At 39.9% G+C, this 18,186-nt stretch overlaps 1 protein-coding gene across 3 annotated transcripts in view; it reads left to right on the plus strand.

The window, feature by feature from the left end:
- The first annotated feature begins 3,227 nt into the window (after positions 1-3,227).
- ANTXR2 (ANTXR cell adhesion molecule 2) overlaps positions 3,228-18,186 on the plus strand; it is a 165,235-nt gene continuing 150,276 nt past the window's right edge. The window contains exons 1-3 of one of the 3 annotated variants that reach the window (XM_007447566.1): positions 3,228-4,166; positions 4,820-4,891; positions 6,938-7,009. In XM_007447566.1, coding sequence (XP_007447628.1) covers positions 4,015-4,166; positions 4,820-4,891; positions 6,938-7,009 — 296 coding nt within the window. In that variant the 5' untranslated portion in view covers positions 3,228-4,014. The remainder of the gene's footprint in view (positions 4,167-4,819; positions 4,892-6,937; positions 7,010-18,186) is intronic. The other 2 variants (XM_007447567.1, XM_007447568.1) reach the window with 2 other exon arrangements.

The raw sequence follows: 18,186 nt of genomic DNA on the forward strand, positions 1-18,186 counted from the left end.
AGCGGCATTCCCTATCCCATCCTATCTTGATTTAAAATAGAAAGTTAAACAGTGTTCCAGCATGTCTGTAATGGTACAGAAGTCAGTTGGAAACCTTACCTGGCCGGTGTCCAGCTGACACAATGCCCGAGTCCTCTCACCTGAGAGAGGGGAAGAGAAAGTGTTGCTGTTGTGACTGCTGCTTCTTCATGGCTTGTTGAGATTCCTAAGCCTGCCCTTGCTTTCACCTTCCCTCATTATTGCTTAGAAATAGTGTGGCCAAAAGCGTCCCTTAGGACAGGGGTCCCCAACCCCGGGGCCATGGACTGGTAGCGGTCTGTGGCCTGTTAGGAACCTGGCCGCACAGCAGGAGGTGAGCGGTGGGCATATGAGGGAAGCTTCATCGGCCACTCGCCCGTCCCACTCCATCACTTGCATTACCGCCTGAACCTCTCCCCCTGTCCCCCTCACCCTGTCCCGCCACCCGTGGAAAAATCGTCTTCCATGAAACTGGTCCCTGGTGCCAAAAAAGGTTGGGGACCGCTGCTTTAGGGACCATCCCAGGGACTGCCCCAGTTTTAGCGCTGAAAGTCCCATGTCACTGGACAACCCCTCAGTCTGGAACAAATTGGGACAGTTTGTTGCCCCAGTAATTAATGACCTTCCCACTAATTTATATTAGATGAAAGTGATTTGATTAATTATTGGTCCGTGCTAGGTGAGGCCACATCCTTGCTTTGCTGTAGATCTTACATGAGCCAATGAGTGAAATGATAGAAGTTCCAGAACTGGGCAGAATTAATTAGCCAAACAAACAAAAGAAAGGTGATACACTTTGGTATGCCGATCACCTCTGCTGGCCTGGGTCAGGAAAGAAGAACTGAATGAGAGGAGTCTAGGAGGGCCTAGGGATTTTGAGGAGGAACAAATTTTAAGTCCAAAGTATTTTGCTTTCGTTTGGGCCTAGCACAAGGTAGATCCTTAGACTAGTGTGTGGAGTCCCAGAAGCTGAGCAGAAAATGAGGCAGGAAGCTGGGGGAAAAGGAAACCAACGTGAGTTTAAAATACTTTCTCCTGAGGATAGAGTACACGGTTAGCACTGTGTCTCATATTTCTTTACCTTCTGTCCCCTTTTAACTTGAAACCACTTGTCATTACTGTTTGGCAGATTTTCCCCCCAGATTTTATTTAGTCATGTACTGATATGATATTAATTGGTAAAAGTATATGCTATCTTGGATTCTGTCTTCATTAAAACTAAAGCTGAAAATGAAGACCAGTTTTAACCAACAGTAAATAATAAAAACCTTGAAAAAAAAAAACCCTTAACAGCTGTTAACACAAGTTTCCTGAAAATGTCAGCCCATTCCAGTTTTGCTGTGGGAAGTCAAAGAAATTAATGTATCTACAGTTGGCCCTAAATTTGAAATGAGAGGTGGCACCATATCCCTGGAGGCCTGATGGCTGCAGAAGAATCAAGAGTTTCAGAACCTTAAGAAGATATGAGACCAAGGAGTACAGAATTAGGATGCTTATAATAGAGCCATCCCTCTCAATGGACTTTATTTCTGGAGCTCAGTTACTTGAAAACAATGGAGGATTTGCATTTCTTTCTAACAAAAGTGTAAGTTATCTTCCACTCAGTCAGCCACTTGCCCCATCAGAACCCTCCCTACCCCCCTATCAGGTAAAAAGTGGTGGATCCAGTGGATGATAGTGGAATTTCCATCTCTAAGTGGCAGACATTTCCAAACTGGGGATCTACCTGTATTTACTGAAGCTCTCATCCATTCATATCTCTCAGTTCAGCCACTATAGGGGTGATGGTCCAAGGTACCATTTTATTGTGTCCTGATCCTGCAGTAGCCTCCTGACCGGTTTTCCTGCTTTCATTCTTGCTGTCTCCAAATTCAGTGTGTCATATCAGCTAGAATGATCTTTGAAAAACATAGATCATATCACTTTATCCTATTCTCCACCCCTGGAATGCCCTTAATGGGCTCCAGTCACACAATATAAAATATCTGAATTCTTTACCACAGCTTACAAAGCACATATACTAGTCCCTGCCTACTTCTCTTACTTCCTCTTTCTCACAGAACTCTAGCCACACTGTTTTTCTTTCTGTTTCTTGAATGTTCTAAGCTAATACTTATGTAAAGTTGGAGCAGCTGGGAAGGTTTCCCCCTCTAGTTCTTGGAATGGCTACCTTCTTTGTGTTAGTCATCTAGCTGGTCATTCTCTATCATATTACCATACATTAAATCTCTGCAAACTACCTTCTAATACAGACATTTACTTACGTATTTTTGTCTGTTTTTCCTCCTCAACCAGACTGCAAGCTTCATGGAAACTGGGGCTTGTCATCTTATTCGGAGCCTTAACTCTAGGTCCTAGAACAGTGCCTAGCACATAGTAGGTACTTAATAAGTCTTTGTTAAAGTGGCAGGTTTCTATCCTCAGAGAGCTTGCAGATCTGGTTGTATGTCAAAGATTATGTAAATGAAAAGTTAAATATGCAGGACAACCAATAGAATTGCTAAGACGATATGTGATTAGGTAGTATATGAACTTTTGATCGGAAAGCCTTGATTTAATTCAAATGAAAAGGAGGAAGTGACACTTCACATTACTGTCAATCATTGGTGTTTATACCAGTCAGATTGGTAGCTTCTAAAAGCCAGTTTCCATCAGGGGAAGGCAGGTGTCACAGGTGTGGTGGGGGAGGAGGGAGGGAATGCAAAATGAGTAAGCAGAGAATCTGAACGCCTGCAAACTTTTGCTCCTGCACAGTTTGGCAAGGGTGGCCTAGCTTGCTGCAAGATGCAATGCTTAATATCTGGAGCTTGAGATAAATGACAGTGGGATGAAATATTTTGAGGTACAACTGTCCACTGCTGAAGAGTTCAGCTCCCACCCCCGACCCCACCCCCATTCCCACCACCATGCTGGTTTCTAGGCTTGGTGAGATGAAACAACCAAGTAGGTTCATAGAAAAAGAGGAAATTGCCTTTCTTAGGTAGCGGTGCAGCAAGTGTGCTTGTGGTCATGGGGGTGGGGCAGAGTGCGGGGGGGGGGCATCACCTCTCTTGGGATGGCTGGACTTCAGTTTCCCAAACCACGGCGAGGGCTGCTCTGCACAGCTGCTGAAATAGGCCGAGGCTGCAGGATACATGGAGATGTTTAGTTTCTAGAGGACATCTGTTTTTCTAAACTACTTATCCCTTTTCCAAAAACTGACAAGCGTTAGTCATCTTCAGCTCGGCACGAACCCACAAGCGTGCGTGTGTGTGGCTCGGCGGCCTTCGGATCAGGCCCCGCCCTCGGGCGCACTGACACTGCGGGCACCCGGCCAGTCGCGCTTTTGGCCTGCCGTGAGTGGCTTCTCCGGAGCCACCAGTCCCGGGGCCAGTAGTTCAGCCTCCTCCCCTAAAGGGGACCGCCCGGCTGCGCTGCGCCGGAGTGGAGTACGAGGAAGAAAGTTTGGAGTGCAGAGCGGAGCTGGGCCGCCGGAGGAAGGGAACCAGAAGAGAGGGGTTTCCACTCCAAGTTTGCGCGGCGGCGGCCGCGTCCCGGGGGTGCCTGTCCCGCTTCGCGCTGCAGCAGCCGGAATCGAGCCCTCCCGGCGGACTGGAACTCTCGGTCCGGGTTCCAGGCGGGCGCTAGAGGCTCGACCAGAGGCCGGGGAGGAACTTCTCTTGAAAGCTGTCGCCGAGGGCCCTTATTGTCTGCAGGAACTCTCTGGAATCGGGAGGGGGAGGACTGGATCGCTCTTCCACTGGGATTCGTCAAGAGTTCCGGCGGCAGCTGCGGCGGTTGCGGAGTCTCCCTTTGTCCTCCTAGGACCTCCCTCCTTCCCGGTCTCCCTCCCTCTGTCAGTTAGTGGGTCCTGCTGACCCAGGCGCCGGCGCCCTAGCTGCTCGCAATCTCCCACCGTAGGGTGCGTCCCTGGTAACTCCTACCACCCTAGCGTCGCCACCGAGTCGAGCAGAGGGGGCTGCGAGCAGGAGGGAGTCGCAGACCCCTGGCCGCAGGATGGTGGCGGGGCTCTCTCCGGCGCGCAGTCCCGGGAGCTGGCTGGTCCCCGGGCTGTGGCTACTAGCTCTCAGCGGTCCTGGGGGGCTGGTGAGCGCCCAGGAGCAGCCCTCCTGCCGTGGAGCCTTTGATCTCTACTTCGTCCTGGACAAGTGAGTGCGGGAGGGAGATGCAGGGTCTTGTGGTGAGAGTGGCACTGGGTAGTGAGCTGTAGCTGGGGAGGCTGAGATGTATGTGCGACCTGGGGAGGGGTGTGGGTAACCCGGTGATGGGTGCCCTGTTGCTATCTCTGTCCGAAAAGCTAGCGCTTTCGGATCTTTGCGGGCTGCGGGGTGATAGGAGGATCCCTGAGCTGCTAGGCTCGCTGGGAGATGGGTAGTCACTGCTGGCCAGTTGTGGAGTTTCTTGGGAAATGGGAGTGCGGCCACTTGGGATAGCCTTCTGAGACCCTGTAACCCAGACAAGACTCTTTCTGGGCCCCTCTGTCCTCAGCGCCTCACGCTGGCTAAAGTTTGCCTGGTTTTATCCTGATCACAGCGCTTTCATTGTAGCTAGGCAAAGTCTAAGGTTAACATACCCAGTGTGGTTTGCATTTCCTTCTAAGGAAGGCTGTGTTTATTTTGAAGAGCTGGGATCCTACTCCAAACAATTAGCAGCCAGATGGTCCCTGAAGATGGGTTGACTTCCTAGATTCTCGTAGCACCTAAGTTTCAGATGCTGACGCTGTTACTTTGCTTGAAGAAGAGGTCAGATTAGGCCCCAGTAAATGTGTTGCTTTTATGATCAGTTCAATTTCCTTTTTCAGGTCTGGGAGTGTGGCAAATAACTGGATTGAAATTTACAATTTTGTCCAGCAACTTACAGAGAGATTTGTGAGGTATTTCTCCCACTTTCCATTTCTAAGCAGGGGAGTTTAATGTGGAGGGAAGTTGGAAACCATTTGCAGGGAAAGCCTTTACTGAAAGGTTGATTTTTAAGTGCCTCAAGGTCTTATCACACACATGCTGTTATTAGGACAGCCCTTCAGTTGTTGAGGGCTTTTTTCATCTGGATCCCAGAAACTTGGCTCAGGCTCTGGGGAAGCATCTTCAGATACAATTACAAATGTCTTTTCCTTTCTGAATTTTCATCTGTTCTGAATTTCAGTTATGCTTTCTCATAATTTACCACATTAAAAATTTTATGCTAATAGTATTCATAATATATTTTCCTTTCCATTACAATTCTTAGCATTGTTGAGGTCCTCATTAAAAAAATAATAAGTGTTGGTAAACTTCAAATGAACATGTGTTAATAACCCACTACCAGGAAAGGCACTTGTGTGTGTTTAAAGAAACGACTTGTGTTTACGCAATATGTGGGTGTGTGGCTGGTTTAAAATTTAACTGTTCTATATATGCAATAAGCCTTACTAGGAAAGATTGGTTTCTCTCCTATAAAAAGCATAACTGCCATGAAATCCAGCTTACTCTCTTATTTAGAGGTAACCAGGAATTAGTGGCATCCCTATTTAAAAATAACCTTAGGACACTAGTCTTTTGAGGCTTTTTTTTTTTCTCCTTTTTTTTTTTTCAGAAGAAAAAATGCAATGAGCAAATGCAAGTTTATCAAGATAATGGAAAGGACATGAAAAGGAGCTGTATCATTAAATATTGCTTCTTTCAGTCTTGTTAGCCCAAATGTTTTCTGTAAAACAGGCTTGGATGATCAAAACATTTTGAAAGTCATGTTGCAAGTAACTTCAAACAATCTGTAGAGGCCTAGGCAATCCTTGCTTTTAGTTATTGGCAGCAGTAAGTTTATCCCTATAAAAATGTATGCTTGTCCATGTTTAATCATCAGTCTCCTGCTTAAGAAGCCAAGTATAACACTCATTTCTGGACAAGGTCTGAGGTAAGCTTGTCTAGGAGAGAAAAATAAACAAGGCCCTATATCCTTAAATGTCAAAGGCAGAAGAAAGAGTTGTTTATAAAATTTCTGATTTAATCCAAGAGTGTGCAGAGTCCCATAGATTTTGATCAAAAGCAGTGGGTCATTTCAGTATATTTCCAAGAAGTGGGGCTCTTCTTTGGTCTGGTTTACAAATTGGAATTCTATAATACACAGTTCTCTGGCTCAATTTTAGTTACTCAGTTACTAACCAACAGTGCATTGTAGAAAGTAAATAAAGGGTGACTACTGAAGAGAATGACTTTTCAAATATGTATAACCCCTTGATATCATTCTGCTCTTCAGTTTATTATAGGTCTTACTTTCACATCTTCAGTTTCAGATCTTAGTGAGTTGCATAGAGTGTCTTCGAAACTAGAACCATTCTGTGAGATCAAGGCTTAAAGCTTAAAAGGTGTAGCTAACCAGGGCAGTCATTGCCAACTGGAGTGTGATATTTGAGACTTGGAAAATTGAAAATGTCTAATCAAAATGTGATTTGTTCTTCTCTTTCACATTGTCCATGACACTCTTTAAGTAATCTTACTTCAGGATAACTTCTGTATGAACTCCTTTTCGTAGCTGTGTTAATTAAATCAAACAGACTGCTCTCCAGCCCTAAAATTGCTAATGATAATCACTCTGAAGGGATTGGCCTCCTAGAAGGAGATGAGATAGAACATCAAAGGAAAAAGCACTTTCTACCAAAAAATTTTCCATTGGCCTAGAATTCATCTTTCTAGTTAGGCTCTACGTAAACAGTCCTATGGGTCAGGGAGGAGTGCTTGAGTGCTGAGAAGCACTGACTAAATCCAAAATGACATATGCAGTAATGTTGAGCAGAGTTAAGTGTGTCTACTTAGGGAGTTCCATTTAAAAGAAGCCTGGCCCATTCAGTGAGACTGATTTTAAATGAGACTCCCTAGCTATACATCTGTATTATATCAATATTTCTTTTAAAAATGTTTTAACTGCCTCTTTTCTTATTTTGCAGCCCTCAAATGAGATTATCTTTCATTGTGTTTTCTTCTCAAGCAACCATTATTTTGCCATTAACTGGAGACAGGTTAGTGCATTATCGTTTCACTGCAGGCTTTTAGTAGAGACTAATCTTAAAGGAATGATTGATATTTCCAAGTGGTGATTCAGGCCTCTCAGTGGAATCAAGCAAGTGCACAGACAATTTCGTTCTCTTCACTAATCGAGGGAAAAGGAGGTATGAATAATATAAAAGAGCAGGTAATCTGAAAATCAATATCATTCATATTGGCCGTGGAATGTACAATGAAACCCATATCTCTGCCTTAGTTGTGTATTTACTACCTCCCACTTTTCCCCTCTCTATTACTGTAAGTAGTTCTACATCTTTCATGTTTAGTTGTAATATATTAATCAACCAGGAACTGGAAGAATTTTAGGGAGGAGAAAGATATGGATCCATTTGGATAATCTACTAGATTGAGCAGACGTCCTGAATCTCCAGTCTTCCCCTGAGGTCCACTGATGCTGAATATGTTTACCTTTATAAAGGAACTTGCTTTCAGTTTCGTGTGTGTGTGTGTGTGTGTGTGTGTGTGTGTGTGTGTGTGTATGTCTTTTTTTTCCCAAACCAATATCATAGTATTTTATATGACCATTTCTGTGTCATTTGGACCCATCACTGTGGCAAGTTAGAAATAGTCATTGACATATTTTAAAGAATGGTTCTTTCCATAGTGGGAAGGGAGATTTTCTACTTGATTTAACACAAAGTATGCAAGATAGTTCTTGCTCAATTCTTGTTGAATAAATGAATGGGTTAGTGTTATTTTGAAATCAAATTTCTCCAAACTGTAGATTTAGCAAGGGAGGCTGTTGTATCTTTTTTCACATAATACGTGGATTTCTGAAAAGTTTTGTCTTTAAAGTATTTTTTTTTCCTTTAAAAATGTCAAGAGGGCTTCCCTGGTGGTGCAGTCGTTGAGAGTCCACCTGCCGATGCAGGGGACACGGGTTCATGCCCCGGTCCGGGAAGATCCCACATGCTGCGGAGCGGCTGGGCCCGTGAGCCATGGCCGCTGAGCCTGCGCGTCCGGAGCCTGTGCTCCTCAACAGAGGCCACAACAGTGAGGGGCCCACATACCGCAAAAAAAAAAAAAAAAAAAAAGTGTTGAGAAAGCATAATATTTAAAGGAACTCAGGGAGATAACATTTAAAACTCACATAATTGATTTGGAAAATCAATCAAACTTCTAATTTCTTTGTGCTTTAAGTTTTACTTTTCCTGGAGAGGAAATCTCTCTGTAGGTGGGGAGTCCAGATTATGACCTCAGTCTCCTCATTTATATTTCCTCTCATAATTTTTTATGTGCATCTGGGTCTCATCAAGGGCCAGAGCAACAGTAGTCCCTAACAACCCATATACAACAGCTTTTTATACCCATTGATATAACAGTCCTTGCCTTCATGAAAAGAAGTTTTCTCTATTGCCCAGCTTAATTTCCAAAGAAACAACTTTTGATTCAGCCTATCCATTAGGACAAAAAAAGAACCAAGTTAACATTTATGGAGTATGTATAGAGAAAAGGATTTAGAATAATGCCAGACACACAGTAGACTCTCAGTAATTGTCAACTGCATACATTGTGCCAGGTTCTCTGTTAGGTACTTTACATGTGAATCCTTCAGCACTTTGATAAAGTATAGTCACAGGTCGGCAAGATTGGTATTGCATAAACATGCATGGAAAGGGTTTAAATCGTGCTCATCTCAACTAGAGATTCTTCCCTTATCATTGGTTGAATCTGATAGGGGAGAGGTTAGAATGGGATAAGGAAGCTTCTATTTCAAAAGGCGGCGTAATGTTGCACCTAAAAGTTGCTGAACCCATTTACTTGCCAAATGGTCATGGACAAGTTACTTAGCCACTTTATGCCTCAGTTTTTTCCATTTATATAATGATGATGATGGTGGTGGTGATAATAATAATAATACCTACTTCTAAGATTGCTGTAAGAATTAAAGTCAATGAATGTGGAGAATGTAGGACAGAGTCTGGCATATGTGTATTCAAGAGATGAGAGCTTTTTTGTTGCTATTATTATTATCTGCAGCTAGGGAGTATGTAGTATTTTAATGATCAGGAGGAATTATGCTTATATAAAGGGATTATTATACTGCTTGAAAGGATTTATAATAAAATTCCAGGAGGAATTTTAATAATGCTACTTGCACTTTTTTTTTTTCCAATATAGTTGGCTCCTCTGGCTCTTTTTAAATAGAAATAAGTTCAGTTTTAACAAATTGCATGATTTGGCACGTTGCATTACTTTGGGGTGGCAGAATGTACACTGAGAAGGCCTGGGTTAGAGTTCCAGTTTTGCTACTTACTGATTAGAGACTTGGGGTAAATCATCTACTCAATGTGTTCAGTTTTTATGTTTATAAACTGCAGACATAATCTACCATGTTTTCTTAAGAGATTTGTGAGGATCAAAAATAAGACAATGCATAGAAAAGTTTTTTGTATATCACAGAACAGTCTGCCCTAAAGGATTATTTTCTAAACCTAGTTGTTCTTTTACTAATTTTATTTAATTAAATCAATGACTTTTCAAATTTCTATGGTCCTCTGTATTTGGATATAATGTCACTTTTTGTCCATTATACAATTTTCAGTGTGTAGAAACCATTCACATATTTAGATGCAAGATCACTGAACAGATGTTTCCACAACTATTGGGGATCCTTGTTTCAAGAGCCTAGAAAGGGGAATTCTATGTATAAACTTTCTCGATGTCACACTAAGAGTTCTGAGTGCATGGAAAATGCAAAGATCAAATATAGCAGGTTTCACAATTTTGGTTCTATTACTTATAATTCGTCAGTACCTTGGTAAATATGAGAAGTACCTCTTTCATGTTTCTCAGAGTGTTGCTAAATATTTTCAGTAGAGATGAAGCAAGATTGGAAGGCAGTAAGTCCTTAGAGTAGGGCTGTGTCTTCTGTTAGGGTTTCAGCATGAATTCAGTACTATGTAAATGCATGAATAGAATAATAAACATGGCAAGAAATGATCAGTTATGCATTTTATATACTCATGATTTAAAAAATTATTATTTTGAATAATTCAATTTGAAACACTCTCTTCTTTTCTTTTGCCCCCATGATTTTTATCTTCCGTGTATCTGTTAGTCCATCCATCTACCTACCTACCTACCTGCTTTGCCTGCCCTATCTGTATATGATGTATTGAGCATTGTAGACTCTGGAGGTAACACAAGGATGAATAATCTATGTGACAGTAGGGGGCTGTTTGTGTACACAAACACATACACAAACACATGTAGCTCAGGGCTGTATTATAGGATCAGGTAAGAGGAAAGTGCTGACTGTTGATTCAATATGGAAATATCCAACCTCTCAATATTAGAGAATTTGAGTCAGGACTAATTTTAAAGGATATTCTTAGCTATTGTGTTGCAAAATTGGGGGTAGTGAATTATGCTTAGTTCTGCTTAATGTAATCTTAATGATGTAAAAGTGAGTTAATCGAAAACATTTAGTGAACAATTATTGTGTGCTTGATATTGTGCACAATGCTTTCCATTCATTACTTCACTTAACCCTTATATCAACTCCATGTAACAGATACTGTTATCTCAACTTTATAAATGAGGAAACTGAAGCTGAGAAAGGTAATGTAACTTGTCCAAAACACACAATTAATCAATGGTGGGGAGTATATTAGCCAGAATGGTCTCTTAAAGTGTAAAGTAGATCATGCCCCTCTTGTGCTAAAGACAATCTAACAGCTTAGAATAGAAAGCACACGTTTCCCAATGGCCTAAAAGCCCTACCTGCTTGCTCACCCAAACCTTTCCTACAACATTGTATGCCGTAGCTTTGTATACTGGCCATCTTTCCATTCCCTGAAGAGACCAACCTTCTCTCTGCACTAGCAGTTTTGCTCTTTGTCTGCCCCAGATCCTCCCCTGACCAGCTCATGCTTGTTATTGAGGCCTCATCCCATGCATCACCTCCTTTGAGAAGCCCTGCCTCACCATCAGGTGTAAAGAAATCCTGCCTCACCTCCCTGGTAATGTCTCATAATACTCTATTTAGTTATCACTTTTTGAAATTGTTCTGTTAATTAATTTATTTTATCTCCATAACCCTAATGTAAACTGCATGAGAGCAGAGGGGTCCTCTTTGTCTTGTTTACCTTCACCCATATATCTAACACCTAGAACAGGGCTTGACCCGTAGTAGATGCTTGTAAATATTTGTTGAATGAATGATTGAGTTGGTCTGACTCTAGAACCTGAGTTATTAACTGCTACCATATATTTTCTCTCCTTGAGAGGTGATAAATGATGACTTATATTTGCTAATTTTCTCATTTTTATTGTTATAGATCAGTTACAAACATTTCCAACTCTCTTTTTGATATAATTGTCCCCAAATTGAAAAGGTCATATAATTGTTTGACCTGAGAATAATAATCAATTACTTAGGAAAAAATATTCCTTAGGCAAACTTTTGGGACATTAAAGAGAAGTCGTTTGATTAAATTTATATGAAAATTTAAATAATATACACATTTCTATTATTTGAAAGGATTTCTTCTAATTCCTTTAAATCTGAATTAAAAATTTACTTGTGATAAAATAGTCTTTTATAAGAGTTGGTAATTTATAAATTGGTTCAGTCATTTTGCAGTGAAATTTGTCAGTATCTGTAAAAGTTTAGAAGTCTGCTGTCAGCAATACTACTTTTTAGGACTATACCCTACTGAAATACTAACACCAGTGTGCAAAGATAGGTATGTGCAAAATGAAATACTGCAGCATTGTTCATTATAGTGAAAATTGTAGTAAATCTAAATGCTCGTCAATTGATGATACTATAATAAATTTAGACATAGAATGGGATACTATACAGTCATTCAAAGAATTGGAAAATCCATATATATCACCATGAAAATATATCTAAGATATACTAATTGAGAAAAGCAAGTTGCAGAATACTCTGTTAAAGATGATAAATCAAAACAAGCCAAAAATTTACCTGTTTTTATGGTGTGTGTGTGTATAATAATGAATGCATGGAAAAAAGTCTGGAAGTTGAGCAACAAGTTGCTAACAACAATATTGTCTTAGCAGTGAGATTCAGGGTGGGGAGAGCCTTCATGTTTTTAATTTCCATACATCTAGGTTATTCAATTTTATTTCAATGACAATGTAATACTATTTGTAAAAAATTAAACAAATATTTAAATTAAAAATAAATGTTATTGACTTCTGTAGCCAGAGACAGCTATTGTGGAATCAAAATGGAACTCAAGGGTTGGAAAGAGTAAGCATTAGGAATAGAGCATATTCAGTCGTTAACTTGGAGGATCCTGAAGGCTCCTCGTTAAAATGAAAACACCAGGATTGGACTTTGGGTCAGAAAGACATAGGACATAGACATAGAAAGTCACACATATACTAGCTGTGTGACTTTGGACAAGTCATTTCACCTCTTGCTGCCCAATTCGCTTGTCTGCTAAAAGGAGCTAATCATTCCCACCATATAGAAATGTTGGGGTGATTAAATGCATACAATGCATGAGAAGGCCTAATTGATGACTGGTTGGAAAGGAGACTGAGGTTGAAATGGGATTTGGAGGTTATCACTGTACCACACCATCACCATCATGTGCCAGGATTCTAGCAGAAGTTTGGAGAAGTCAAGTGACTTTGCTCAAAGTGACACAGCTAAGGAGTCAGAGCCAGAATTCACACCTGGGTGTGGCTCGTGAGCGTTACTACCTAACCACTGCACTGCCTCAGACTCTCTCTGTTCCCCCTTCTCCAGTTTTCACAATTAGTCAGAATTGTCGTAATTCAAAGACATATTCATCCTCTAAATGTATTCTGTTCTCTTACAAACCAGTGACTCGGTGAGAGGAAGTGACTCTATTGTTTTTGTTTTGATTCTATTAGGGAAGTAATTATTCCTGTTTAGAAAAGTCAGTTTGGCCACACGTTTGGTAATCCTGAGAGGTCTGGGCATGGCAGCAACTTGGATTCTGGTTGTGCATATGTGAACAGTTACTTTCAGTGAAGTCCCAAAACTGCTTAATGAGTGTGTTCTAGAAAATTAAATACATTGTTGCTTGTGCCTGGAAGACAGACCTGGCACACTGAGGTGGTAAAATGCAGAGGTTGGTTTCTCATGGCCCAGTAAGGAATCGAATGGGGAAATGGAGTATAAACATTCAAGATACAGCAGATGTGAACTTTAGATGTGATCTGTGTACCACACTTTGGTAAGTGTAGACTAAATTGGAGAAAAAATTTTCACGAACCCAGATTGTGTGGGGCATTTTTTAAGCAGATATTTTTGAATCTAGGACTTTACCTTGGATTCATTGGTCTGGAATCTGGACCACAGAGACCTTGGCATATACTGGCTTTAGAGTAACATGTTAAATAAAGAATAAGCAAGTTTTTATATAAAGTACAAGTTACTAAGATGTAACTTGGGATGTATTAGAAATGTTTGTGTCTGGAAAAATCATCTTTTACTCTTTTGAAAACTTTAAAAAACTTTTAAGTTGAGGAGCTAGTAGGGAATAATTTTTTTTTTTTTTTTCAATTTGTCCTTCATACAGTACGTTGTATAGCAGTCTATAATGACTCAATTAAATAGATAGCTAGAATGGGTATAGTATTTGACTGAATGAACAAATTTCCCCACATGTAATTTTTCTAATTTTGTCAGACTGGTTAATATTGTGGTTTATTAATGGAAGGAGACAAAAGTAGTAGATAAAGTTCATTGAGCACTTACTACGTATCAGACATTTTGCTAAATGCTTTATACGCAATAGCTCAGGTAAAGTACAATACTAAGTGGATTCTAAATCATTTCTATAGACATGAAAGCATCTTGAGAACATTGTTATGTTTCATATTTTACTCAATCTACTAAGTTTTACCTTCCAAGAGAAACATTTAATTACGTTATGTAACTGACTAATTATAAAACTCTTGTGTATTCCTACATTTTGTTTGCAGTTTTGTTCATTTCAAGGACTAATATCTCTGGCTAATATTCTCTTGAGGATAAAGAACAGAATTGACCTATGATATAAATACCTATAGCATTTATGCTTATGCAGTTATCTAAATTGGCATTTGATAGCGTAACTGCATGAAGCTTTTAGCTTTTGTGATAGATTGCTCTTCTGTGACCTCCACTGAAACACAGAATACATACAACATATATGCATACATGTATACATGATTATATATGTAATATGTATAATATATATAATATATGTGTATGTAAGTATTTTTTATTTAAATATACAATTTAAAAAATCTGGGTTGGGCCTATGGCTTACTAAATTTAACCAATGGAATGCAGTAGACATGAACATGAAACTGAGCCTCCAATAACAATTTGCTCACTGCTCTTCCAGTCTTTACTGTCAGTCTTCTCAAGGTCATTTATCTTTTACCTTAGTCACAGTTTCTATTTTGGTTGTCTATTACTGCATAATAAACTACCCTAAAATTAGTGGTATAAATACAATTTATTGTTTCTCATGATATTGTGCATTGAATGGGCAGTTCTCATGCTTCACATGTTGTCAGCTGGGAAGCTGGAATGGCTAGAAGAGTTGAAATGACCTCACCCAGGCGGCTTGCATGTTGGTGCTGGTGCTGGCTGTTGTCTAGGAGCTCAGCTAGGACTGTGGACTGGAGTCTTCATTCTCCGCCATGTGGCTTCTGCACATGGCTAGGTTGGGTTTCCTCCTCTGCATGGTGGTCTCAGGATAGTTAAAGTTTTTATATGGCAGCTAACTACCAAGGGTACAAAACAGGAAACTCCCATGCCTTATTAAGGCTTAGGCCTGGAGTTGGCACAGTGATCATAGAAAAGCACCCCAAAACTTAGTGGCTTAAACAACAATTTTGTTATCTCTCACAATTCTGTGAGTTGATGGCTCAAATGGAAGGTTTCTCTGTCCCATATGATGTTACCTGGTGTGCTATAGTCATAGAGGGTGGTTGTTGATTCTGAAGCGCACCTAGAGCTGGAATAACTTGGTCCTCCTCCATGTGACCTCTGCATGTGGCATGGACTTCTCACAGCATGATAACTGGGTTCTGAAAGAGCATTCCAAGAGCAAGTATTATAAGATGAAGGAAGCAAAGCCTCTAGTTCTCTTAAGGGTTGGACTCAGCTGTCTAAGAATATCATTTCTACCTTGTTCTATTGCCAAGCAGTAACAGGGCTGGGCCAGATTCAAAGGGATGGGGGATAAATTCCATCTCTTGATGGGAGAGTGGGCACATATAGAGTGGGAAGGAATTGATGGAGGTCATATTTGGAGATTATCTACCATAGTTTATCAGGAAAGTAATAATGAAATTCCAAAGATGAATCTCTTTCAGAAATAAACAAGACAGCTTGGAGAAAAAAAAAATAAACCTTGTGTGTAACCAAAATAACAAAGTAGATTGGTAATTTTGGTACTGGTCTTTAGATTTTGGTGTAACCCATAACTAACCCATGTCAGCAAATTTTGACTGACAGGTTTTATTTACTTTTATTATTTATTATTAGCCTCTCACTCTCATTTCTCTTATTCTTTTATATAAATTAAAACTGTTTATTAGTAACATTAATACTTTCTCTTTTGTTTTTATTATTTTAATATTAACATTATTTCCTTCTTGAGTTAGGTTAGAATAGATGGGCACATTTCCTTTTACCTTTGTGATTTTGAATAGTATTATTAAATTCAAACTCTCAAAGTCTTAAGAATTAATATGTAGAAATGTGAGAATTGAAGTTTTATTTATTAGAAATGACAATTTTCCTAAAATATTTTAAAATTGTGCTATAAAAGGAATACATTTTAGGATTGTTGGTACTCAGCTGTTCAAGAGCAATACTGAATACTTATGCATATGATTTGGAGTTTGTATAACTTAATATAAAGTTTAAAAATTCTATGTGTTTTATGAGGGACTAGTGAAGGGAAGTTCTCAAATGAGGCTCCCAACTGTGACAAACAAAACCAATAATTCCTACTTACATTCCCTTCTATGGGTAAGAGACAGGGGTACCATGAATTGATATAAACAGTTGGTATTGATTATTGAACACCTAGGTGCCATTCAGTGTACTAACTATTTACATGTAATAGTCTCTTTAATTTTTATAACAACTCCACTACATAAGTACTATCAATATCCCCATTTTCAGATGGGAGAAATGCACGCCTAGAGAAGGTACTTAACTTACCAAAGTCACAAAGTTACTAAGGCTAGTAAGTGTTAGAGCTGGGAATTAAGGTGGCCAAGGCCCCATGCTTGACCTGTGGGTTGTGTTCATGGTTTGATGCGTAACGAAAGAACTGAGGGTGACTGGCAGATGACCTTGCTCAGTCCCTGACACGTTATGTGTTAAAAGAACAATAACTAATATCTATGTGACACTCACTTTGTACCAGACACTTTACATGCATTAACTCCTTTGATTTTCACAGTAGCCCTGTGGAGTTAGTGTTGGTGTTACCTTCGCTTAACATGAAACAACTGAAGGATGCAAAGGTTAGATAGTTGGCTGGAGCTCTCTGGCTCCAGAGCCTGGAGTCTTATCCATTGTGCCATCTGTTACCTCAAATCCAGCCTGCCACCATTTATAGGTTTTCTAGAAGAGCAACTTAGCAGTGCAGAGGACAAACTGTAGTGAAGAGGGTTGGTTGTGGGCACTATTCACTTCCTTCCTCCTGTCTATCGCCTCTAACAGCCCTTCTGTACAGGTGCCCACTACCTTCTGAATGCTCAAAGCTGCCAAATAGCATTATATTATAAACATGATAGTAGGCATCTAATAAATCTCTATGGAATGAGTGAATGAAAACTCCATTGGGGCAGCCATTCTTATTTACATTTTATGGATATGGAAAGTGAACTCCAGGAAGTTAAATAAGTGCAGATGGTTACACGGTTTATTTGTTGCAGAACCAAAGTTTCAGTTCATCTCTGATTTACTGCAATCCCTGAGTCTTCCCATCTCATTCTGTAGCTTTCCATGTAATTCCTTTCTAAGACCTTCTCCTTATTAAAACTTCAGTATAACACTTTCTTTCCTCTTTTCTCTTTTCCTTTCCCCTCCTCCTTTCTGGATCTATATCAAATATTTTCAACCCTCAGTTTACTGAGCTCTCTCGCCTTGGAATCAAGAAGGAAGTAAACTGAGTGAACAAAATCCTACTAACAGGGGAGTGATGAATATCAACAATAACCACCATAGTAGCTGCAGCTAACTCAGTACTTATTATATGCTGTTTAATCATCGCAATGACCCCATGGCGTGGGTATTTTCATCCTTATCTTATAGATGAGGAAATGAGATTGGGCTTGGAAATAATCTATGTTCTCTCCGGCTATAAACCATATCATTCCAGAAACTGTATTTCACAGTTTAAAAGATTATCCTAGTTACCCCAAAACTCCTTTGATTGAAGAACTGACTGGAAAAATAGGTAAGGAAAAGAGCATTCCAACAAAATGGAAAGGTGTTAAAATTAGATTAGATCAGAGCTTCCTAATTCTGGCTGCTCATTAGAATACTATGGGGAATTTCCAAAAAATACCCTGACCCCAGCACACACCAAGTGGATTAGAATTTCTTCCATTAGAGTCCAGAAGAGATTTTTTTTAAAGCCCTTCAGATGATCTCAGCGTCCAGCTAGAGGGAGAACTACACTACATCTGTAGAGATGGGTGTGAAGGTAGCTGTGGACTAAGCATGAGTCATTCTCATATCACTGTGTAGGATCACAGTGTTCACATGTGGTAGGTGCTCAGCAAATATGTGTAGACTGATTGACTGAAACCTGGAAAGAGCTTTAAAATCTGGATAGTTAAGATGATGCTTATTGAAAAGTTCAAGTTAAATATACAGATATATTTATAAATGTATCTCTTTAGTCACAAGTAGAAGATACTTAAAATTATGCCTTAATTGTGCTAGTTGGGCAAGTCACAATTTTCTGCCAACCATTTTATTATGCCACTATTTATAAAATACATCTTTATTTTAGTTATGACATCATGCACACCTTCCGCAGTCCCAAGTGTTCTATGGATGGAGAAAAGCCCTTGATGTGGCACAGGGCATGGCAGTTGTGGTTTCCTTCCCTTCCCTTCTCTTGTCTTCTTGTCCTGCCTCTTCCCTTTTATCTCTTCCTTT

This window comes from Lipotes vexillifer, unplaced genomic scaffold (genome assembly GCF_000442215.2).
Source record: "Lipotes vexillifer unplaced genomic scaffold, Lipotes_vexillifer_v1.1 scaffold272, whole genome shotgun sequence".
NCBI lineage: Eukaryota > Metazoa > Chordata > Mammalia > Artiodactyla > Lipotidae > Lipotes > Lipotes vexillifer.